The 25,857-nt window shown below is 40.6% G+C and overlaps 1 protein-coding gene and 1 pseudogene across 1 annotated transcript in view; both read left to right on the forward strand.

Annotated features, from left to right (window-relative positions):
• ppp1r14c (protein phosphatase 1, regulatory (inhibitor) subunit 14C) overlaps window positions 1-17,119 on the forward strand; it is a 44,232-nt gene extending 27,113 nt beyond the window's left edge. Inside the window, exons 2-4 of the mRNA XM_088324955.1 lie at window positions 10,199-10,282; window positions 11,292-11,324; window positions 15,809-17,119. Coding sequence (XP_088181081.1) covers window positions 10,199-10,282; window positions 11,292-11,324; window positions 15,809-15,883 — 192 coding nt within the window. The 3' untranslated portion in view covers window positions 15,884-17,119. The remainder of the gene's footprint in view (window positions 1-10,198; window positions 10,283-11,291; window positions 11,325-15,808) is intronic.
• On the forward strand, window positions 9,406-9,531 carry LOC148346347 (U2 spliceosomal RNA; annotated as a pseudogene).
• Window positions 17,120-25,857: the final 8,738 nt, after the last annotated feature.

The raw sequence follows: 25,857 nt of genomic DNA on the forward strand, positions 1-25,857 counted from the left end.
GTGCACAAAATGACCTAAAGGAAGGGGTTGGGGGAAATAGAACAAAAAAATGAAATAAAAAATGAAAAAGTAATGAAAAGCTGAGAAAAAAAGAAACAAAAGGAAGAGAAAAAAGAAAGAAAAATTCAGAAAAAAGCCAGCACTCCCCGCACATTCTCAGCACACAAGAAAATCTAGCCAGCGCACAAAAATCAGGGCTCAAAATTACTAATTAAGAAGCGACTTAAGTCAAAGTTACAGTGCATCAGGGTAAAAATACACGGGTTCCCCTGACGTTGTGTCCTAAATGCGGTATTTTGAAGTCGAACGAAGTTGAGTAAAGTTAGTAGAGTATGTCGAGAACCGGCTTTTTCGGCTCGGCTCACTAAAAGGAACCGGCTCTTCGGGTTGTTTTTGCTTCTTTAATCTCAACATGACCAAATATTATGTAAAACTATGCACAAAATGACTTAAAGGAAGGGGGGAATAGAACAAAAAAGAAAAAAATACCAAAAGGTAAAAGTAGTGAAAAGCTGAGAAAAAAAATGAAAAAAAGAAGGAAACGTTTAAAAAAAAAACAGAAAAAAAAAGAAAGAAACGAAGGAAAAAAGTAAATAGAGAACAAAAAGAAAAAAGTAACGGCTAGGAAAAATAAACACAATGAGATTTTTTTAAAAGGAATAAAAAAATAGAAAAAAACAGGGAAAAAGAAGAAAAGGTTTGTGTTGCATTCCAATAATTTCCAATTGCATCAAGTGAATCTTGTTGCCAACATTGTACTTCCACTCAAAAATGTTATTTAAATACAGTTGTGTATCGTGCAGCCGACTCAATAAGCCCCCCAAAATGTTAGTATTATGCGACAAAAGATACCAGGAAAAAAAAGAAATGGAAATCTTGTGAGAGAATTGTAAAAACAAATGACGTTTGTAGTCAATTCCTTCAAAAGTGAAATTATTTTTTGCATTGCCGGAAACTCGGCAAAATGTAAGTTGATGTCAAGTTTTGGACCTGTTTGCTAATGATTTAGTTGCCACACTTGGGATTATGGTTGCTCACTGTTGTTTCAAGCGTCGCTCACCGACTTTGTGTGAACGCTCAGACCCCCCGTGGAAAATGACAGGGAACATTGATCATGTGTCAGACTTGTTTTAACCGACAGCTGAGCAGCCGGCAGCACTTTGTCTGCTTTGAGGTGAGGGCACGCTAACACTTGTGCAGCCCGACCCGGTGAGTAAGAAACTCAGACTGGATTAAAAACTGGTGCTGTTGTTCTCGGGGAATCACCTTCAACGAAACAAGTAAAGATCATTCTGGAAGGAAGATCATGCGATGTGAAGACCAATGTTCCCTGTCATTTTCCTTGCGGGTCTGAGCGTTCACACAAAGTCGGTGAGCAACGCTTGAAACAACAGTGAGCAACCAAAATCCCAAGTGTGGCAACTAAGTCATTAGCAAACATGTCCAAAACTTGACATCATGTTGCATTTTGCTGAGTTTCCGGCAATGCAAAATTTGTTTTCGCTTTTGAATGAATTGACTACAAACGTCATTTGTTTTTACAACAATTTTTTCCCAAGATTTCTTCTTTTTTTTCCAGGTATCTTTTGTCGCATAATACTCACATTTTTGGGGGCTTATTTCGTCGGTTGCAAGATACAGAACTGTATTTAATCACATTTTTGAGTGGAAGTACCATGTTGGCAACAAGATTGACGTGGTATCATTGGAAATTAATGAATGCAACACAAACTTTTTCTTCTGTTTTCCGTCATTTTTTTGATTCCTTTAAAAAAAATCTCATTGTTTATTTTTTTCCGAGCTGTTACTTTATTCTTTTTGTTCTCTATTTACTTTTTTCCTACATTTCTTTTTTTTTTTTTCTGGCTTTTTTTCTAAATTTTTCCTTCTTTTTTTCCTCTTCCTTTTGTTTTTTTTTCTCAGCTTTTCACTACTTTTTCATTTGGGTATTTTTTTCTTTTTCGTTCTATTCCCCCCTTCCTTTAAGTCATGTTGTGCACAATTTTACATAATATTTGGTCGTGTAGGGATGAAAGAAGCAAAAACAACCCGAAGAGCCGTTTGGGACCCGAAAGAGCCGGTTGTTTTTAGTGAGCCGAGCCGAAGAAGCCGGTTCTCGAAAAACTCTACTAACTTTACTCAACTTCGTTCTACTTCAACTCGACTTCAAAATACCGCATTTAGGACACTGTGCTGAGAATGTGCGAGCACGTGCACAGCTTAGAGGGAACACTGGTGAAGACACATTTCAATGAAGAGATCTGATTCATTACGTAGAGGTTTAATAAAATCCCTGACTGAGCCTGTTTTTCGTGTGTTGGCAGTGTTGGCTGCTTTTATGCGGTAAATAGCATGACATCCCAACCGCAAACATGGGAGTGGAACAAATGCCAACAGTTGACATGCACTTTTCTTCGACTTGAGAAAAGGTTTGTTTCCTTTTCATTCGCCATTGACCAATGAATGGACTGTGATTGTCACCTTTATTGTACCGTATTTTCCACACTATAGGGCGCACCGGGTTATAGGGCGCACCCCCAAAAAATAGTTTTTGGTCCTATATCTTCCATACATAAGGCGCACCGGATTATAAGGCGCTACAATGGGAACGTGGACAAAACAGTCAGATGGTTCAGTCCAACTTATTACCCCCTTAACATTCCCAAAGCTTGCAATGAAGCAAATACGTGTCGTAGACACGTGCGGATGCGGTGTCCGTACGATGTCACTCAAATGCATCATTTCAAATATCATTCGGAAGGTTAAAGTCTTGGGATTCAAGAAATGCCAACCATTCCTTAGTTTCTATTTTCGCTCGCAACTTTACTGTGTATATGACAATAAACACTTGGAATTGAGTTTAATTTAAAAAAGATCCATCACAGAAACATCGAGATCACTCTGAAACAAGATACTGGGAAAATATATAGCCGGAGTAGCTCACCGAAGTCGTTGTGTTCAATAATAATGTGCAACCATGGTCCTCAATATATCCGCGAGTGTAGTAAATCCAGGAGAGTCAAATATTTACAAATACAGAATGGTAAAACATGTTTCCTCTATGCCGTAGACAACCGTACTTGCTATTCACATTTATCTTTTTCGGCCAATTGCAGGCTTTGTTTTGCCTCTTTAGCCTATGCGAGCCTGTAAATGATAAAAAGGATCCGCCCCCTTTACCTCCGAATAACTTTAGCCAATAGTGATCGATTCAACTGATGATTGACACATTGGTTAGCCAATGAAACGCCGGTAAATAAATCCCAGCATACACCGCGGACTAATTCGCCTTCGGGGGGAAAACTAGTCGGCGGCTGCTTGCCTTAGTTGCAAGACTTTGCGACTGAATATTGATCCATACATAAGGCGCACTGTATTATAAGGCGCATGGTCAGCTTTTGAAAAAAATTAAGACTTTTAGGTGCGCCTTATAGTGCGGAAAATACGGTAATTATCTCAAGATATTGACTCGCTTTGATGTTCGAGTCTCAAAGGGCTTCACAGGTTATTATACAGACTATTTTTTTCAGACTATTATGACACCATCCCCTGATCTGGAACCAACATGAGGGCAAGGAAAAACTCAAAAACCTCAACAATATCCTTAAAAAGCCTGGGATCAGCACAGATTCGGATGCCTGGTTCTGGTACTTGCCCATCCCCCGACATAACAATTGCATTATTCAGCTGCAAAATCACAGAAGACTCTCCTTAAAATTATTCAAACATCAAAAAACCTTTGGCTTGTATTCACACCGCCGATAAATCATGCATATTTCATAAGTTCTATGCATATGTTTCAAACGGGCAGCCTTTCCAATGACGAGACAGACTTATTTTCCCTCTAGGCTGGTATGACCTCATCTATTTGAGGTTCCCAATAGGCGTTCGCGTTTTATATGCATGCTGATTTCCATTCTGGGCCCGGCAAAATACGTTGTACTTTCTGCCAAGCTTGACTGGCACCAGTGTTCCCTCTAAGCTGCGCAATTGCGCACTGCTCGCACATTCTCAGGGCACAAGAAAATCTAGCCAGCGCACAAAAATCAGGGCTCCAAATTACGAATTAAGAAGCGACTTAAGTCAAAGTTACAGTGCATGAAGGTCAAAATACACGGGGTTGCCCTGACGTTGTCTCTTAAATGCGGTATTTAGAAGTCGAGTCGAAGTAGAACGAAGTTGAGTAAAGTTAGTAGAGTGTGTCGAGGACCGGCTTCTTCGGCTCGGCTCATTAAAAAGAACCGGCTCTTTCGGGTCCTAAACGGCTCTTCGGGTTGTTTTTGCTTCTTTCATCCCAACATGACCAAATATGATGTAAAATTATGCACAGAATGACTTAAAGGAAAGGGGGAATAGAACAAAAAAGAAAATACCAAAATGAAAAAGTTGTGAAAAGCTCAGAAAAAAAACAAAAGGAAGAGGAAAAAAAAGAAGGAAAAATTTAGAAAAAAAACGAAAAAAAAGAAAAGAAAGAAACAAAGGAAAAAAGTAAATAGAAAACAAAAAAGTAACAGCTAGGAAAAAATTAACACAATGAGATTTTTTTTTTAAAGGAATTTTTAAAAAGTAGAAAAAAAACAGGGAAAAAGTTTGTGTTGCATTGCATTCAAATAATTTCCAAATATATCAAGTGAATCTTGTTGCCAACATTTTACTTCCACTAAAACTGTGATTAAGTACAGTTCTGTATCTTACAACCGACTAAAAAAGCCCCCAAAAATGTTAATATTATGTGACAAAATGTATCAGGAAATAAAAAGAAATGGACATCGTGTGAAAGAATTGTAAGAACAAATGACGTTTGTAGTCCATACAAGCTTTGCAATAAATAGTACATGAGTCAATTGATTCAAAAGTGAAAAATTATTTAGCATTGCTGGAAATTCAGCAAAATGTAACTTGATGTCAAGTTTTGGACATGTTTGATAATGGATTAGTTGCCACACTTGGGATTGCCGTTGCTCACTGTTGTTTCAAGCGTTGCTCACCGACTTTGTGTGAACGCTCAGACCCGTAAGGAAAATGACAGGGAACATCGACTGTCACGCAAAGCCCCTGCAGTCGATCTGACTCTGCAGAGGACTGCTGGCAGTGCTGATGGTGCGTGCGTGTTATGGCATTGGCAATGGCCATGCCTGCATGCCCTACTTGTCACCAATGACTGCGACAGAGTGTGACAGACTGCCTGCTGACAAGTGCAATTGTCTCACACATCACACATTCCTGACAGGCGGAGTTTGATTCGGATTTTCTTTCCACTCGGTTTATCCACCGCAGTACAGCAGTGTTCATTTTAGCTGTGAAAAGTGATGAGTCCCGGGGACTCCCATGCTGAAAAATCTATGGGTCCCCAAAATTTAGTCTTATCAAGGTTGACATTGTAAATCGGTGACAAATATATAATAAAAATCTATATATTCATTCAGTTTTAATCATCAAATTATGAATTCGTTTTCTGCATCAAATTATTGTTGGTAATATACCGATTAAAGGGATCACCACAAACCTGTCTTTTTTTCATTTTCTTCTTTTATACTTTCTTTTTTACTTAACTTCTTTATACAACATCATAATCCGTAATATAATGCATCAAAGCAAGTGAGCCGTTGGAGATCCGGTTCTCTTGAATGAGTTGAGCCGAAAAAGCCGGTTCCCTAAAAAGAGACGGACTTTTCACCACACAACTCGAGATCGGCGTGCGGACGAAAACTCGAACCGCGAGACCAAAACAACAATGGCAGATCTGCCTGACGAAAAGTTTGCAGTGCGATAAATCTTTGTTTAAAAAAATGTAATCGGGTAATAATGACCATTTTGTGTCAAAAAAGTTGTGTCTCGAGGATGCATGTTGATTTGAGACGATGCGTCCCCAGCAAAAATGATGCGTCTAGGACGCAGGGACGCCGGCAAACCAGAACACTGAGTACAGTTTTCCCTCTATTGCCACAAAATCGGTGGATTGACCCCTATAAATATGAATAGAATAGAATATACCTTTATTGTCATTGTTACAACATGGGTTGAATATATTGTGACAACGAAATTGGACGTGGCACTCCAGGTCCATATTTTACAGTGAGGATAAAGAAAACAAAGAAGATAAAGGAACAAAGAAGATGTTTGTACTACCCTTGTTGCAGGCTTTGTTTTCTTCCGGTGAGGGGTGTATGAGGGGGTGAGGGACAGACAGAGATGGCCGGATCCAACTCGATGTTTGATCTTACTGTACACACGGTCCAGTGTTTTTCCCCCCGATTGCTCAGTCCACGTATTGAATGAATTTTTGGAAGTACAGTCCTTAAGTATGCCAATTCAAAGTCGCCGGCGACGATAAAAGCTCCGTCGGGGTGTGCAAGGTGCTGTTTATTGATAGCAGCGGGTGGGAGATTTAGCGCTATGCTGACGTTAGCATCTGGTGGAAAATAAACAGCAACCACAATGACCACAGTTAGCTCTCTCGGTAGATAGAAGGGTCTACACGATACTGCTAGAAACTCTATATCGAGTGAGCAGTGTGTGTGAATGATTCGGCTGTTATTGCAGCGCATAGTCCCCCAACCCTGCTTCTACCGGAGTCTCCGTCTCGGTCGCGCTAGTTGGACTGCGGCGTCGGGGAAGCCGAGACTCCATGATGACAAAAATACTGCAATTTCGGACGAAGCTGTCTGTGGCGATCCGCAGCTCAAATTCACTCATTTTGTGGACGATGGATCTGGCGTTGGTCAGGAACATGCTCGGAAGCGCTGGTCGGTGTGGTGGCCTTCTTAGCTTAGCAGCTAGGCCCGACCTGCAGCCTTTTACTTTCGCTCCGTCGTATTTGCGATTAACTCTATGCATGTATTAACTCTTAACCCGCCTATCACTTTGAAATGTCTCTTCCCTCCCTCCTGTCTTATATTCTTGACAATGTGTCATAAATAAGATGACAGGCTAGTTGAAGTGCTTGAGGGAAGTCAAGCCGCTTGTGTGCGGAAAGCACAAGATGCTTTAAATCGCCTCTGAACAGATAAGTAATGAGGGCGAGTAGTGCTTAAATTTAGAAAAATCTTCATTTAAGAGTGTTTATTGGCAGCACCGACCAAGGCACCCTCAGGGGGGGTTAACAGACTCAAAGCCAGTTGAAAACAGTAATTCATTATAAGGATGCTAGAAGATTCTACTTTATCTGGTATCTTTCTGACCCAACACATAACTATGGTAAACCACAATAATCCTGGCCATAGCAGTTAGGAAATATCCTATGTCTGCTTATCCTTCCCGAACAATCTAGCGCTCTTAAGCAGCAGGGTTGGGTAGGGTTACTTTAACTGGATTACTTTCAATGACTTTTGGATGACTCCAATACCAAATATGCTAATAAAAGACAAAAGGAACTAAATAGGAATAATATGACTCCATTTTGTGCAGGCCTGGGGAGTAACGGAATACATGGAAGGGCAAAAATGATGTTTGGATTGATTTTCATTTTGTTTCTGTCGCATTTTATGTTTGTTTTGCCGGGGATCAAAGAGATCAAAGCCAGGAGAGAAAGCTTACCAATCGCGCGCTGCTCGCACATTCTCGGCACACAAGAAAATCTAGCCAGCGCACAACAAAAGAAGGCTCAAAATTACTCATTAAGAAGCGACTTAAGTCAAAGTTACAGTGCATGAAGGTAAAAATACACGGGTTCCCCTGACGTTGTGTCCTAAATGCAGTATTTTGAAGTAGGACGAAGTTGAGTAAAGTTAGTAGAGTATGTCGAGAACCGGCTTCTTCGGCTCGGCTCACTGAAAGGAACCGGCTCTTTCGGCTCCTAAACGGCTCTTCGGGTTGTTTTTGCTTCTTTAATCCCAACATGACCAAATATTATGTAAGATTATGCACAAAATGACTTAAAGGAAGGGGGGAATAGAACAAAAAAGAAAAAAATACCAATATGAAAAAGTAGTGAAAAGCTGAGAAAAAAAGAAACAAAAGGAAGAGAAAAAAATAAGGAAAAATTGAGAAAAAAGCCAGAAAAAAAGAAAAGAAAGAAATGTAGGGAAAAAGTAAATAGACAACAAAAAGAAAAAGTAACAGCTAGGAAAAAATAAACACAGTGAGATTTTTTATTTTTAAAATAGAAAAAAACAGGGAAAAAGAAGAAAAAGTTTGTGTTGCATTCCAATAATTTCCAATGATATCAAGTGAATCTTGTTGCCAACATTCCACTAAAAACTGTGATTAAGTACAGTTCTGTATCTTACAACCGACTCAATAAGCCCCCAAAAATGTTAATATTATGCGACAAAATATATCAGGAAATAAAACGAAATGGATATCTTGTGAAAGAATTGTAAGAACAAACAACGTTTGTAGGCCGTACAACTTTTGTAATAATACATGAGTCAATTCATTCAAACGAGAAAAATAATTCAGCATTGCCGGAAACTCCGTTTTGGACATGTTTGATCATGATTTAGTTGCCACACTTGGGATTGCTGTTGCCCACTGTTGTTTCAAGCGTTGCTCACCGACTATGTGCTAGCGCTCAGACCCCTAAGGAAAATGACCGGGAACATTGGTTGTGAGTCATCATTTGATTCCTATTTCGTTTCTTTTGTCTTTTATGAGCATATTTGGTAATGGAGTCATCCAAAAGTCATTGAAAGTAATCCAGTTAAAGTAACCCTACCCAACCCTGTTAAGCAGGTATGCCACCACATACATCTAATTTCTAATATTTACGTATGGCCAACAACAATTTGCTTTGTAATTCTTCCTTAACACATCACTCCAGTCTGCACATATTAATATGGAGCAATTTAGTGCTCCAAGACTACTTCTGAGCTAAATACCTGTGACAGAGCTGTAAAGCTAGGAGCTCAAATACAAAATATAACCCCCACCGCTTCCTCGTTCTAATGTCAACGATGGCCAGCGGCTAAACTGTCACCCAAAAGTCAGCAGGGATGTGCAAAAAAAGCTCAACCTGGGCAACAGACCCTGATGTTTTAAGGCCGCGGTGTGTCAATGAAACAGAACAGCAGTCATCTCAATGGCTACCGGTGTTCATCTTAGCTGTGAAAAGTGATGGGTCCCGGGGAATCGCATGCTCAAAAACTATGGGTCCCAACAGAGGTCCCCAAAATTGAGTCTTATCCAGGTTGAAATTGTAAATCAGCGACAAATATATAATATAAATCTATACATTCATTCCGTTTTAATCATCACAGTTTATTGGTAATACAAAGCAGTTATCACTTCAGATTTTTCAGTTCATATATTCTTCCTGGTTTGCTGTCCCGCCACAGTTGTCATGCCTTCTCAAGGTCCAATCCATTATCATCCTCCTCATAGCGTCACCAGGAATATAATTTGGTCCATTTTGGAAGAAAAGTCCTTTTCTTGCTTGGAGTATTCTTGTTTATTTTCATTCGTCGAATCGTTCGCTTCAACACACGTGTAGTATCTGTTCTTTTTGTAACAGGGAGATGGAATAGGAGCTTGCTCTGTCCACTCCACGCATCGGCCCGGTATTGCAGTACCTCCGGGAACGGTGCATTCGCACTGATCGCTTCTTTTGGCTAGGATCTTGGCTTAGCCTCTTGGCTAGGATCAAATGTCTCGGCCTGTTGGCTGTGAGGTGTATAATGATTTGACTGATAATGGAAAATGGACAATAACAAAAAACAAAAACAAAAAAAACACGTGTTTTGCTTGCCTCCGCGATCTTCCGAAGAATTTCTCCGCCGTTTTTTCTTGCCGGAATGATTGCCGTTGTTTTCACTTTCTGCATTATGTTTCGACTTATTACTGACAACGAAGGAATGACCAATTTTGCATTGATTCTTCTGACGACAAGCACCACAACAATGACGTCATCTCGAAGCAACAAGATCTCCTTTGCCGAGATCGGCGTGCGGACGAAAACTCGAACCGCGAGACCAAAACAACAATGGCGGATCTGCCTGACGAAAAGTTTGGAGTGCGATAAATCTTTGTTAAAAGTAAAGTAATCGGGTAATAATGACAATTTTCTGTCAAAAAAGTTGCGTCCCGGGCACGCATGTTGATTCGACACTATGCGTCCCCAGCAAAAATCATGCGTCTAGGACGCAATGACGCCGGCAAACCAGAACACTGCACTACTATTATAAAATCAACAAAAATGGAGCATTGCCTTCCTGAACGGTAGCATTGATTTTCACTGTGTTTTGTTGATTGTTTGCCATAGGAAGAAGAAATGCCTGAGGTGGAGATAGACATAGATGACCTTTTGGAAGTCAACAGCGATGACGAAAGAGCTGTAAAACTTCAGGTAAACTGAAACTCTTTTACTCATTCTAAATAAGAAATTGCAATACAGTGGAACCTCGGTTTTCGAAGGCCTCTCAGTTCGAACGAATCGGAGTCCGACCAAAAATTTCGAGAAATTCTTGCTTTGCTGTTCGGTCAAAAAATCAGAGTTCGAACGCCGGTAATGAGCGGCGTACGGGTGTTTTAGCCCCTAATTATGCCTCCGAAGAAATTCAGTGCAAGCGGCAAAGTTGCTACAGGTGAAAAAAGAAAAGTAGTGCGTACAACTATTGCATTCAAGAAAGAAATGATAGCACCACCGTCCATCTGCGCCTTCTGCTGACCACCACAAAGGTAAGAAATCCTATACATAATTCTTTTCTTTATCCTTTTTTTTTTAATTTTTACACGTTCATGTTAGCGTAATCTTTCGTACGGAAGATTACGATAACGCGGACGTACGATTAGCCTGGGTTAGCTTTATGTTTACGTTAAACATTCAAGGTAAACATTGAGGTTGTTGGAACGGAGCCCTACATTCAGGGTGTTGGAACGGAGCCCCCTTTCCAATGAACCGCTCACCACTTGTTGTGGAGACCCGGGTGCTAAATGACTTGTAAACGACCTGATTTTTTTATTTTTACACGTTCATGTTAGCGTAATCTTTCGTACGGAAGATTACGATAACGCGGACGTACGATTAGCCTGGGTTAGCTTTGTTTACGTTAAACATTCAAGGTAAACATTCAGGGTGTTGGAACGAATTAAAACGATTTACATTATTTTTAATGGGAAAAACGATTTCGGTGATCGAACAAATCAGTTTTCGAACGGGGTTCTGGAACTGATTATTGTCGGGAACCGAGTTTCCACTGTACTTTCACTGCCATTAGTGGCGATAGACACCCTGGCATTCATTTTTTCACGGCCTTTAACTTCAAAAGCCGTCACGAACGGCAAATAAATCAATGGTGTCTTTTTTGTGTGTCTAATGAGTTTGAATTGTAATATCCTTCTCTCTCCGCACACAGGAGTCATTAATAGACTGTTACAAACCAACAGAGGTGAGTGTTTTATTTTATTTTATGTGTCCGTTCAGGAAAATGTTAATTATTAGTGACATGCTCTAAATATTGCTACAGTGACATTATAGATCCTTATGAGACCCATACTGTATGTTCTTCCAAGCATCATTTACAGGAACTCTGGTCGACACACAAATGATGAGTTATTTGTGTCTAAACTGCCAACTTGGATGCTAAAGTGTGGTGAGGTTGCGTCAGGTGACATTACATATAATGCTTTTCGTCATAAAGTCGAGGCTTCACGTGTGAAGGCTGCGTGTGTGCTTTTCCGCGCGCAAGAAAATCGAGCCGGCTCACAAAAATCAGGGCTCCAAATTGCTAATTAAGAAGCGAATTAAGTCAAATTTACAGTGCATGAAGGTGAAAATACAAGGGTTCCCCTGACGTTGTGTTCTAAATGCGGTATTTTGAAGTCAAGGTCGAAGTAGAAAGAAGTTGAGTAAAGTCAGTAGAGTTTTTCAAGAACCGGCTTCTTCGGCTCGGCTCACTCAAAGGAACCGGCTCTTTCGGGTCCTAAACGGCTCTTCAGGTTGTTTTTGCTTCTTTCGTCCCTATATTACCAAATATTATGTAAAATGATGCACAAAATGACTTAAAGGAAAGTTGAATAGAACAAAGAAGAAAAAAAAAATAACAAAATGAAAAAGTAGTGAAAAGCTGAGAAAAAAAGAAACAAAAGGAAGAGAAAATAGAAAAAAAATCAGAAAAAGCCAGAAAAAAATAAATGAAAGAAACAAAGGAAGAAAAGTAAATGGAGAAAAAGAAAAAAGTAACAGCTAGGAAAAAATAAACACAATGAGATTTTTTTTAAGGGATTTAAAAAAAAAAGTGGAAAAAAACCAGGGAAAACGAAGAAAAAGTTTGTGTTGCATTCAAATAATTTCCAATTATACCAAGTCAATCTTGTTGCCAACATTGTACGTCCACTCAAAAATGTGATTAAATACAGTTGTGTATCGTGCAACCGACTCAATAAGCCCCCCAAAATGTTAGTATTATGCGACAAAAGGTACCAGGAATAAAAAAAAATGGAAAACTTGTGAAAGAATTGTAAAAACAAATGACGTTTGTAGTGAAGAATAATTTTGCATTGCCGGAAACTCATCCAAATGTAACTTGATGTCAAGTTTTGGACATGTTTGATAATGCTTTAGTTGCCACACTTGGGATTATGGTTGCTCACTGTTGTTTCAAGCGTTGCTCACCGACTTTGTGTGAACGCTCAGACCTGTAAGGAAAACTACAGGGAACATTGGTTACAAGGCCTGTTTACTGCTTTGTCAGGTTGACAGCTCTTATAATACTACTAAACCCAACACACACAAACGCACCATAATCCTCTGAGAATGAGGAAGCACAGATGCCATTTTGAACCACATTCCAGATGGAAGACGATAGCTCACGCAGACGGCAAATTATAAAAAGAGCAAGGAGTGATGGAGCACAAACAACAGAGGAAGATTCATTTTTTTTTTTTTTTTGATGAGGGTTATTGAGATGAGCGATTGCGGGCTCTGATTGGCTCCCTGTCCCTCATTAAACTTCGTCTTGTCCATCCCCTGTTGTCAGTCTGTCTGCGAACCTCTGTGTATACAAGGCAAGCCTTTTTCGACCCTGACTCCCGCCTGTCCCGTTTTTGCTTCCGTTTGTTTCCGTCTACGACCTGTTTGGATCCCGACCACGTCTGCTCTCCCAGTCCCGGCTTACGACCCGTTTCTGACCCCGACCACGTTCTTGCTCTCCTGTCCCGGCTATCGACCTTTTTTTCCGTCCCTGACACTGCCATCGCCCGCTACGGAAGATCCACTTCCGTATTCGGATCACAATCCAAATGCGAGAGCGACTTTCTTCCCGCGGCCAGCGATCATCGGATCGCGAGCGCTTCCCTCCCTCTTTCTTTCAATAAAATTGTGAGAGAACGTTACGCGATTGGGTCTACCTTGTGTGCTCGTCGCGACAATAACCTTGTGGAAGACTGGGCAGAAAAATGCGGTTTGGTCAATTTAAGTCTCCAGAGTTTGTAATGCTACTTGCGCTTTGTAACACTCATTTTCGGTTGCACTAGACCAAGGGTCTCCAACGTGGTGCCCGCGGGCACCAGGGTGCGCCCTAGGGACAACTGAGGTGCCTGCAGACCTGTTATGAAAATAGCTCACCAGTGTTGTTGGTCGGGGCTGGAGAAGGACGTCGTCGTGTTCGGAAGAGTGATCAGGAGTCAGACGGGCAGGGCAGGTCGTAGGCAAATTCGGAAACGGGTCGGCAACGGAGATCAAGCAGAAGAAAACGGGAGGCAGGCAAAGAGTCTGAGGTACGGGCTTTCTGAGCAGATGGCAACAGGTAGCATAGTACAATCAGACAGCTTGTTTCCGGAAGCTGAGGATTTAAATGGACAGGGTGATTGTGACACCTGCATATAGAAAAATACTAAACATTATCTTTTCAAGAAATCTTTTCTATTAACATTTTAAAAGTAGTAATAAAATGTGAAATTTTAGAGCATTATTAGTTTTATTTTCTTCCCCAAAACAAGTTCAAAATATAGTCGAGGAAAACTTTAACTTAACTTCAATGTTAATCAGCAGAAAAGGAATGTAAAGAAAGAGGACAGGCACAAAGGGAGTTAACGTCCTGAAATTGTCACGACGAGTGTCACCTTGATCAGGCGAGGCGGATTATATTCCGCCTCACTGTCCTTGGGCTCACCTTGAGTTTCTTGGCGGAATTAAATACTCACTGAATATTTTGCTCCTTTTTGTTTGTTAAAAGGCTGAACCGTCTCATCTGCATGTGCTCCTTAATAACAAGTGTGGATACATTTCACCCTTCCAATTAAACTGTCAGACGGGAAGCTGAGATCACGCCGCTTGGCATTATCTCAGCTGTCACTTAGAACAAAGGGGACAGCACCAAAAATTGTGAGAGTGATTTAGAAGTAGAATAGAATAGAATATACCTTTATTGTTATTGTTACAACATGGGTTGAACATATTGTGACAACGAAATTGGACGTGGCACTCCAGGCCCACGTTTTACAGTGAGGATAAGGAAAACCCGTTGAAAGTAATCCAAGGAAAAAAGTGCTGATTGTTAAGAAAAGGGAAGAGGCAAATAAATAAATACAGAGCTGCGAGCATGCATTTGTAATCCTCAATCACATAAGAAAACAAAGATTTACTACCGTGAATTCCGGACTATAGAGCGCACCTGATTATAAGCCGCATCCACCACATTTTGGGAGGAAAACCGATTTTGCACATACACAAGCCGCACCTGTATATTAGCCGCATGCGCCCACATTAGAAAACGCAATACAAACACTAAATTAACCCATACCCGATACAGTCCAAAAATCACAGCCGGCAATATGAACGGAAAATGATACCGGTACTTAAGATTTAATGCTGACCTGCAGAGTCGGGGTGCCCGTTGAAAGTAATCCAAGAAAAAAAGTGTATATTTCCAAAGGTAAGGGTGGGAAAAATATACATCAACTATTGTCGGCCACATCCACAAACACGTCTCACCTTTACTCCACTTCCCGTCAGCCCCCGTTTGCCCCGCCCCTTCTTTCTCATTTGCTCGTGCAAAACATATCAGAATAAATTTCTAAAATACATGACAAAAATATACAGTTGCAAATACATATTATACATGGTTACACATATTTACAAAGAAAGACGGTACACCGAGAGAGTTTTCAAAGCTTTAATAATAATATTATAACTTTCATCCCAAACCGTGCCTGTGAAGGGTAGCAAAACGCTACTAGCAACACGCTCGCAGCACAGTAAACAGCTCTGTTAAAAAAACATACCATACTTGTAGTATGCACGGTAAGCCGTCCTCATCTTCCTCCTTATTACTGACATCATCAAAGTCGTCTTCCTTCAGTATGGGAAAGAGACTTTGTCCCACGCTCCCTTATTCCAAAACACGCTAGCAACACACTCGCAAAGTAAAGTTTACGTGCGGTAGCTCTGTTCCTTCTTTTTTCGGACTGCTCGATTGCGTTTAGCTTGAAAGCTGCGTCATGTGCCTTTCTTTTTGCAATTTGCATGATGAGGACATGTCTACGCTAATTTCATTTGTGCACAAGCTAAGAAGTTGCAGTCTTCCTCTGCGCATATATTCCACCGGTCTAAATCTTACCTTTTGTACTCAAGCGCCGCTGGCGGCCGTTAGAAAAATGACATCAATTGGCCGCATCACTGAATAAGCCGCAGGGTTGAACGTTTGGAAAAAAAGTAGGGGCTTATAGTCCGGAATTTACGGTACTAGTTATTTTAGCATTCTTACTCTGTGTGTTACTCATAAACTAGGACTTCAAAACGTTGTGTTTGGAAAAGAAAAAACGCCCTGTGGTTAATATAAGACGCACAATAAATGTTTTCCATTTTTGTGTGTGACTGATGCTTTCTCATTATATTTATCTCTCGCCTTTCCTCTGTTTTTATTCCCCTTAGGATTTTGTCCGTGAGTTGCTGGGCAGGATAAGAGGAATGAGGAAGCTCAGCGCTCCGTCTAAAAAGGGTCTATAATGTTAGGGACCCCGACGATGCCTCATCTCCTCGCAGCCCCCTTACCCTCACGACACTTCATGCTCACTTTGTCAAGTATATGTAAAACTGGACTGTTCGAAGGGTACGTAGCAAACGGCGTGGCCTACTTCTCACCTTTGCCCGTTTCAAGACCCGACAGCCATAGAGATGGAGAATCTCCTTAACCTAAAAACAAAGGGAAGAGCTAACTATGTATTGCATTTTCTGTGAAATGATCAGGGTTGGGTAGGGTTACTTGAACTGGATTACTTTCAATGACTTTTGGATTACTTCAATAGCAAAAATGCTAATCAAAGACAAAAGAAAGTAAATAGTAGACAATTCCCGCGGCAATTGTAAGAGTTGTGATTGATCTGGAAGATGATCCCGGCATGTATCTATAATGTTAGCATTATGAGTTAGCATAAAGTTTTTAACTCAGAGAGATGTATTTGTAATTTTTAACTTGGTTCTATGGGGAGACTCCGCATAACTCATCAACATGAGCCTATTAGCATAAATTGTAAATACGAATTCGTCAAAATATAGCCATTACCAAAAAATTTTTGCATGAAAACGTTAGCATTTAGCCCTGAGCATCACTTTTTAGCATGCAACTGTTAGCATAACCCATTAACATGAAGCCATTAGCATACTATGTAAATATGAAGTCGTTAAAATATAGCCATTACCAAAATTTTTTACTATGAAGAAGTTAGCATTGCCGACAGTGTTTACAGCTAGCTTGCGCTAATACTTGGGCTGGCTACGCCAGCCAAACTAATCACCAACAGTGTTTACAGCTAGCTGGCGCTAATATTTGGGCTGGCATAGCCAGCCCAACACTTTGATATTGGCGCACATAGCTGTTAGCATCTTATCGCTAGCATCGATAGGCCCCGGGGCCCCAATGACTCGTATCGCTGTCAAAAGACAACCCACAAGAGTACCGGTCGGGCCGGAATTTTTGGTAGATGAATCGTTGGGTTACTCCAAAAGCTCTGGGAGGAGATCCCCGTTAAATTTCGGCGGAAAAAGATAGATATAATACAGCACTTGGCAATGTAGTTGTGCCTTGCTGAAGCAATCACAACTAATGAATCAAATGATGACTCACAACACGCGGTAAGCTTTCTCTCCTGGCTTATTTTCTCTTCACTAAGATTTATTTTCTTGAAGTGTTTATCAACTGTGCATTTGTAAAATAAAATTAAAAAAAATCTGTATAAAAAAGAAAAACAACATTTACATTACTTTCCACTACAATTTATTTAACTCGGGAAAATTAATGCAGACCTGAAAGTGCTAAAAACTTTAAATAACTGGTTTAAAAGTTTTTCTGCTTTTTTTTTTTTTTTTTTTAATTAGTTACCTGAATATAGAAACTTTGCTGTAAGATTTCATATGAATTTTAGGAGATAAAGCTTCTTCGAACCGAAAACCTCTGCAAAGACACTTAAGTGATATTTCTTTTTTTTTTAATTTTGTATTTTTTATATTGCCTTAAACAACGCGTTTGAGACTTTTATTTAAGTAAAATAACATCGGGACGGGTTTCTTCAATGTTCTCTGGTTGATTAATGTTTGTTGGCAAGTACAGCTACAGTGGGTGCTTTGCGAGTGTTGCCTCAGTTTGATGACATCCAGTGGCCATGCTTAAAACTGTTATTGTTTGATGCAAAGCAGCTCATTTTTCTCTTGTGCTACTTTCAGTATTGCCTTGCAGGCCACATTCAGCCCGCGTAATAAAGGCCGTATTCTAAAAGTCTGATACACATCTTTTTTTTAATGGAAAGCATCTTGATTTTTGATATAGAAAACACTGGTATATCACGGTTGCCATGGCGCCCAATTGGCCCCGCCCGTGGGGCGCCAGCTGCAGCTTGTTGACAGATTTCTCTCCTGGCTTTGATCTCTTTGATCTCCGGCAAAACGAACATCAAATGCCACAGAAACCAAATGAAAATCAATCCAAACATCATTTTTGCCGTTCCGTGTATTCCGTTACTCCCCAAGCCTTCACAAAATATAGTCATTTTATTCCTATTTAGTTTCTTTTGTCTTTTATTAGCATATTTGGTATTGGAGTCATCCAAAAGTCATTGAAAGTAATCCAGTTAAAGTAACCCTACCCAACCCTGGAAATGATCTGCAGCACTTTTTAAACGCAGTGCTTCACTTTTTTTAAAAAAATACGCGTTTATATGTGTTTTTTGCTGTTACTACCATTTATTGTTCATGTTTAAGTGTCGATCGTACCTGATAATAATCTTTACACTGTATTTTATTGCCTGCATAGTGTCAATTAGTTTCACGTTTTGGGTCTTTTCAAATATGTAAGGATATTGCCATTTTTCCAATGTTTTTCATGTGCTTTTCCTCACAGCGAGGCATGATGGGTATTGTAGTTCCCTACTGCAAACCTGATGATTAGCAGCCTTTCTCTTCTCATGAACCATGATGTTTTTTTTAATCACATATCTTCTTGCTTTTTGAATACAAGAAGGTGGTAAACTCGTTATTTTCTGGATGAGGGCTTGCCTTTAAAGGACTTTCAGGATGTCGTTTGACTATTTCTTAACAGCACGAGGGGCGAATAAATCTTGAAATGTTTACACCCGCCAAATGTAAATCTGATATGTCAAAAAGCAGGACGGGCTGAAAGTCGCCAGGTGGGCAAAAAAATTCGTTTTTAAGCATGATCAAAACATGAAAGGTGACTTTTTTTTTTTTTTGTTGAAGTTGCTAAATTGAAGGTTTGGGAACAGTGTTCCCTCTAAGCTGCATGTATGCGCAATTGCGCACTATCCGGTGCTTTTCCGTGCACAAGAAAATCTAGCCGGCGCACAAAAATCAGGGCTCAAAATTACTAATTAAGAAGCGACTTAAGTCAAAGTTACGGTGCATGAAAGTCAAAATACACGGGTTCCCCTGACGTTGTGTTCTAAATGCGGTATTTTGAAGTCGAGTCGAAGGAGAACGAAGTTGAGTAAAGTTAGTAGAGTTTGTCAGGGAACCGGCTTCTTCGGCTCGGCTCACTAAAAGGAACCGGCTCTTTCGGGTTGTTTTTGCTTCTTTCATCCCAACATGACCAAATATTATGTAAAATGATGCACAAAATGACTTAAAGGAAGGGGGAATAGGACAAAAAAAGAAAAAAATACCAAAATGAAAAAGTAGTGAAAAGCTGAGAAAAAAAGAAACAAAAGGAAGAGAAAAAAGACGGAAAAAATTAGAAAAAAGCCAGAAAAAAAGAAAAAGAAATGTAGGAAAAAAGTAAACAGAGAACAAAAAGAAAAAAGTAACAGCTTGGAAAAAATAAACACAATGAGATTTTTTTAAAAGGAATTTTAAAAAAAATAGAAAAAAACACGGAAAAAAGAAGAAAAACTTTGTTGCATTCAAATAATTTCCAATGATATCAAGTGAATCTTGTTGCCAACATTGTACTTCCACTAAAAAATGTGATTAAGTACAGTTCTGTATCTTACACTTAACTCAATAAGCCCCCAAAAATGTTAATATTATTCGACAAAATATATCAGGAAATAAAAAGAAATGGATATCTTGTGAAAGAATTGTAAGAACAAATGACGTTTGTAGGCCCCAAAAGTGAAAAATAATTTTGCATTGCCGGAAACTCAGCAAAATGTAACTTAATGTCAAGTTTTGGACATGTTTAATAATGAATTATCTTGCCACACTTGGGATTATGGTTGCTCACTGTTGTTTCAAGCGTTGCTCACCGACTTTGTGTGTACGCTCAGACCCGTAAGGAAAATGACAGGGAACATTGTTTGGGAAGTATGACAAAATCCTTCAAAGCAGCCAAAGACACAACCAACTTGACAACTATTTTTCCCATTTTTTGAACACAAAGTAACCGTCTTGCATGCTAGAAACTGAACACTGACAGATTATGGATATAACTTCTTAGCTTTATAGGAATTCTATTTAGAATTGACGTGACTTACCGCGTCAGCAGAAACCAGGATTACTTGTGAAAAAAAAAATGGTGCTGTTTTTAATATCTTACCCAGGTAGTGGCTGTGTATAAAAATATTTAAAAAAAAAAAATGTTTTCACTGTGTGATGTGTGGACTTAAGCACATTGATGTTATCGGGTTACTTGCGGGTTACATGCTGAAGTCCTGTTAAGATGTTTTTTGTTCCCGTCTACTGAGAATCTGTTCAGGGGCAATAGTCGACTTTTGATCATTTATGAAGAGTATTTTAAAAGTGGGGCAGCACGGCGGCGCAGTTCTGAGGTCATGGGTTCAAATCCAGCTACCGGACTTCCTGTGCGGAGTTTGCATGTACTCCCCGTGCTTGCGTGGGTTTCCTCCGGGCACTCCGGTTTCCTCCCACGTTCCAAAGACATGCATTTCAGGTGGATTGGCCGGTCCAAATTGTCCCTAGGTGTGAATGAACGAGCGAGTTGTCTGTCCCCGTGTGCCCTGCGATTGGCTGGCAACCAGTTCAGGGTGTCCCCTGCCCACTGCCCGATGATTGCTGGGATGGGCTCCAGCACCCCCGCGACCCTACTGAGGATAAGCGGTGCAGCTAAAGAGATGAGATGAGAGTTTTTTAAAGTGTCTATATAGGAAGCTTTGCATGTATTTTTAAAAGTAGCATGTGGAAGGGGACGACACGGGATATTTGTTGGCCCAAGGGTTTTTATTTCTTCCTTTTTTTTATACCTTTTATTATGACAATTGATTTTTTTTTCCTGTCAGCTGCTGGTTCTTTCTCCTCTGTACATCCACAATAACTTGTTTTTCAAAAATGTACTATGTAAGGTGTGTATGGTCTGTTTTTTTTTTCTTGCTGATAATAAAGATGCAGGAAATTCTGCTCCGTTTTAAGAAAGCGGGATGTTGTTTCTTGGTTGACAGTATTCACAAACAGGGTTGGGTAGGGTTACTTTAACTGGATTACTTTCAATTTTGGATTACTCCAATACCAAATATGCTAATATTAGACAAAAGAAACTAAATATGAATAAAATGATGACTCAAAACACGTGGTAAGCTTTCTCTGCTGTCTTTGATCTCCGGCAAAACGAACATCAAATGCGACAGAAACAAAATGAAAATCAATCCAAACAGCTTGCCAACATCATTTTTGCCGTTTCATGTATTCCGTTACTCCCCAAGCCTGCACAAAATTTAGTCATTTTATTCATGCTGCCTTTTCCAGCAGCTGCCCCATTTTATTGTCTGCTCCTATCTTTGGTGTTTTTCTTCCCGTTTTGACAACTACACTATGGATTACTTCTATCCTATGGACATGGGTTTTAGCGCACAAAAATGCATCTATTCACGGAATCAACTCCTTGCCCTGAAGAATTCTCGTGCCGGCGTGATGAAGGGGCCTATCGCGGAAGAAGAGCCGGAGCTAGCGAAGCGGCTAGCGGCGTTATAAGTCTTTGGTACCATTTGTAATCATGGTAAATGCGAACTCACGACCAAACTAGATCATCGAGTGCTGGTGGAAAACATCGGAGCGCAATTGCTGTGTTTTGCGGAAACGTGGCTCACGTTTAGCATTCCGGACGCTAACGTGTAGCCACCCGAAACTATCCGGCTTCAACGCCGCTATACAGAGACACGAAAGCCAGGGAGAATCGGAGAGGAGGCGGAAAAGCCAGGGAGAATCGGAGAGGAGGCGGACTTGCTAACACGAGGTGGTGTATCCCTGGATTTTCACAAAGAAAAGATTTCCATCTGCCGCAGGGATGTCGAACTTTTGGACTAGCGTGACGTCATTTGCTCCGCTACAAGCACCCCTAGGGCATCATGTTCATCTAAACAACGGGGTAGACTGCTGGAAGTGTGAATTTCCCTACGGGGATGAATAAAGTATCTATCTATCTATCTATCTATTTGGTATTGGAGTCATCCAAAAGTAATTGAAAGTAATCCAGTTAAAATAACCCTACCCAACCCTGTTCACAAAAGACCTTTTTTTTTTTTTCAACGTGCACTGTTCCTCCCCATAATTATGCAGATACGTGCTAGGGAACTCCAAAAAATTAGTCTCAAAGTTAACCCATCTCCAGTCAAGTCAAGTCACATTTATTGATGACACCCTTAATCACAAAAATGTCTCAAAGGACTGCACAGGATTACAATGACACAATGACCTGATCTTAAACCAGCATGCGGGCAAGGAACAACTCAAAACCTCAGCAAGAAGAAAAAGAGAAACCTTGAGAAGGGACCTCACAAGTGGTATCCCCCTTTCAGGATGACCAGGGTGAATCACAATTAGCATTACTATACACAAGCTTAGTAAACACTAGGTAAGATTTTGAAAATTTGTCCGGAAAGTGCATGACAGCAGCGACGCCCCCAGCCTGTAAACTAGTCCAGAAAGTCTATGACGGCCATGACGCAGTTTCCCATCTCTGCCAGCTGGTCCATGCAGGCGTTCACATGCTTCAGCTCATTTCCTCATTGGAGGAACACATCACTTTCAACATGGCGGATCCCGTTAACACAACAATTGAAGCAGCTCCGAAATAGACCCTGATTTTTAGTGTACACCAATTGCGTACAGCTCATTTCTGCTTAGAGATATTGGAACTTTGCTTACCTTGTTGCTGGGGGCGTGTTCCAAACTCCCAAAGCTACGTGAGGTAAGTTTACTGTTACAGAATGTGTTCCTTCTTTGCCTTCACCTCCTTTTATGTACAGTGGAACCTCGGTTTTCGAACGCTTCTCAGTTCGAACAAATCGGAGTCCGACCAAAAATTTCGAGAAATTCTTGCTTCGCTGTTCGGTCAAAAAATCGGAGTTCGAACGCCGGTAATGCGTGAGTGCGTACACTAGGGTGCGATGCTGAGCGGCGTACGGGTGTTTTAGCCCCTAATTATGCCTCCGAAGAAATTCAGTGCAAGCGGCAAAGTTGCTACAGGTGAAAAAAGAAAAGTAGTGCGTACAACTATTGCATTCAAGAAAGAAATAATAGCGTCACCGTCCACCTGCGCCTTCTGCTGACCACCACAAAGGTAAGAAATCATATTCATAATTCTTTTCTTTCTCCTTTATTTTTATTTTTACACGTTCATGTTAGCGTAATCTTTCGTACGGAAGATTACCATAACGCGAACGTACGATGAGCCTGGGTTAGCATTATGTTTACGTTGAACATTCAGGTAAACATTCAGGGTGTTGGAACGGAGCCCAACTTTCAAGGTGTTGGAACGGAGCCCCCTTTCCAATGAACCGCTCACCACTTGTTGTGGAGACCCGGGTGCTAAATGACGTGTAAACGACCTGATTTTTTTTTATTTTTACGCGTTCATGTTAGCGTAATCTTTCGTACGGAAGATTACGATAACGCGAACGTACGATTAGCCCGGGTTAGATTTATGTTTACGTTAAACATTCAAGTTAAACATTCAGGGTGTTGGAACGGATTAAAACGATTTACATTATTTTTAATGGGAAAATGAGTTCGGTGATCGAACAAATCGGTTTTCGAACAGGGTTCTGGAACGGATTATGGTCAAGAACTGAGGTTCCACTGTAGTTTGTTTTCATTTGTGTTGCGTGCCACGGTTTGTATATTATTGTCAGGGGTCTGGAACCTATAGCTCTTCATGAGTGCATATGGCTCGGAGATAAAACAGAACCTACGCTTATGCTGATCAGGGGTTGGGATCGTAAACTGCAGTGATTGAGACATTTTGTTGACTGAATTTATTTTAATATATCGTTATTGTCGAGCTGTTAGACACACTTGGAACATTATAAATGGTTTCAGTTCAGTATAAATAGGACAGAATTTTAACCACAGTTTACAGTCAATGTGTCCCACCAACATACCCCGTTTTGGCTGTAAATTGCTTCATAATAATAATCATCCTTTATATGGAAGCTCATCAAACAATCTATGTTCATTGCTGAAACGCTTCATAATGAAAAGCACCAAAACAATTTGTAAACACCCAGAAGCTCTTGCAAAAGCACCTAGAGCAATTTGATTGGGTGAGAAATAGCACTGCACTGAATGCACTGAAGGTCAATAGGTTGGTATTCTCGTTTTCAGTATTTTGTGATATTTTTACAAAAATACTTTACTTGCACCTTGTTGTGAAATAATTATTTATGAGAAAAATGACTGTCAACACTAGCCTTAACACTAAATAACTGCGGGAGGGAGAAAAAATGTAAATGGTGTATTTATTTGAAATACAGGCTCGGCCATTATTATTATTTCATAGATTTCATCAAATCATTCATGTCACAGTGAAATAAATGTTGCTGAGGAATAAGCTTTTGTCTTGAAAGCGGATTTATCGAATTTTGTCGGAAAATATATGTTGTGGCTCAACAACAACTAAAAAAAACAAATACCGTAAATTCCGAAATATAAGCCGCTACTTTTCCCCCAAACTTTCAACCCTGCGGCTTATTCAGTGATGCGGCCAGCGGCGCTCGAGTACAAAAGGTATGATTTAGACCGGTGGAATATATGCGCCGAGGAAGACTGCAACTTCTTGGCTTGACTAGCGGAGAGAAATCTTTCACTAAAACTGGCCGCATGCGAAAGGCAACTTTTTCGCGTGTCTGCCGGTGGGTCCTGACAGCGTGGGGCAGCATCAAAAAATCCACCAACGGGTTCCGAAAAGCCGGTCTGCTGCGTGACGAAGAGGAGGGCACAGAATCAGGAGTGGATGAGAGTTCCAGCGACAGTGAGGTTACGGGAGCGTGGGACAACGTCTATATGACAAAGTTTCTTTCCGACACTGAGGAAGACGACTTTGATGGCTTCAGTTCTAAGGAGGAAGATGAGGACGGTTTACCGTGATTTTTACAAGTACGGTATGTTTTTTTTAACAGACCCGTTTACTGTGTTGCTCACGTGTTGCTCGCGTGTTGCTACCTGTCACAGGCATCGTTTGGGATGAAAGTTATATTATTATTATTAAAGCTTTGAAAACTCTCTCGGTGTACCGTCTTCCTTTGTAAATATGTGTAACCATGTATAACATGTATTTGCAACTGTATATTTTTGTAATGTCTTCATTTCAGACACTTATCCTGATATGTTTACCACGGGAAAATAAAAAAGAAGGGGCGAAAAAAACGCGGGCTGACTGGAAGTGGGGATCGGTAAAGGTGAGTGTTTGTGGACACGGCGGACAATAGTGGATATATATTTTTCCCACCCTTACCTTTGGAAATATACACTTTTTTCCTTGGATCACTTTCAACGGGACCGGGACTCTGCAGGTCTGCATCAAACCTTAAGTACCAGTATCATTTTCCGTTCTTTTTGCCGGCTGTGATTTTTGCACCGTGTACTTTTATGAAGTCGGGTTTGGGTATATTTTGTGTTTGTGTTACATTATATTAATGTGTGCGCATGCGGCTTATATACAGGTGCGGCTTGTGTAAGTACAAAATCGGTTTTCCTCTTAAAATGTGGTAGGTGCGCTTTATAGTCCGGAATTTACGGTAAAACAAAAATAAAACATTTAAATATTTCGCTTTTGTGGCTCTTTTAGTCAAAATGGTTCCCAACCCCTGGGGTTAGCTCCCCGTTTGCGCCGGGGCTGTCGAAGGCTTCCTGTTTTGTTTGCTAATGGTTAGTCGGTTTATACAAAAAACATATGCTATATCCTCACAGTTTACACGTTTTAGAATTCGGAAACACCTTTTAAGCGGGTGCTCAGTCATCGGCCGGCCAAGTTTACTAGGCCAGCCCGTCTGGTTTTGCGTAGAGCTCACCAGAGTATGACTTTATTGCTCACTTTGCGCATGAGTAAACCTTTCTCTGCTCGCAGTCTGGCCCCATATGACTAGCCTAGTGCCCTACTGTACGCTGTTGCTAGGTAGAACGTCCCCCCCCCCCTCTGGGTCGCCATTGAGAACAGTCATTATCCACATGGGGGGGAAGTCATGTGAAAGAATAGGACCGATGTCTTTGGATTTAGACGCGTCGACACACATTCCCGAGATGCG

This window comes from Urocampus carinirostris, chromosome 20 (genome assembly GCF_059441175.1).
Source record: "Urocampus carinirostris isolate Australia breed hairy pipefish chromosome 20, RoL_Ucar_1.0, whole genome shotgun sequence".
Taxonomy (NCBI): Eukaryota; Metazoa; Chordata; class Actinopteri; order Syngnathiformes; family Syngnathidae; genus Urocampus; species Urocampus carinirostris.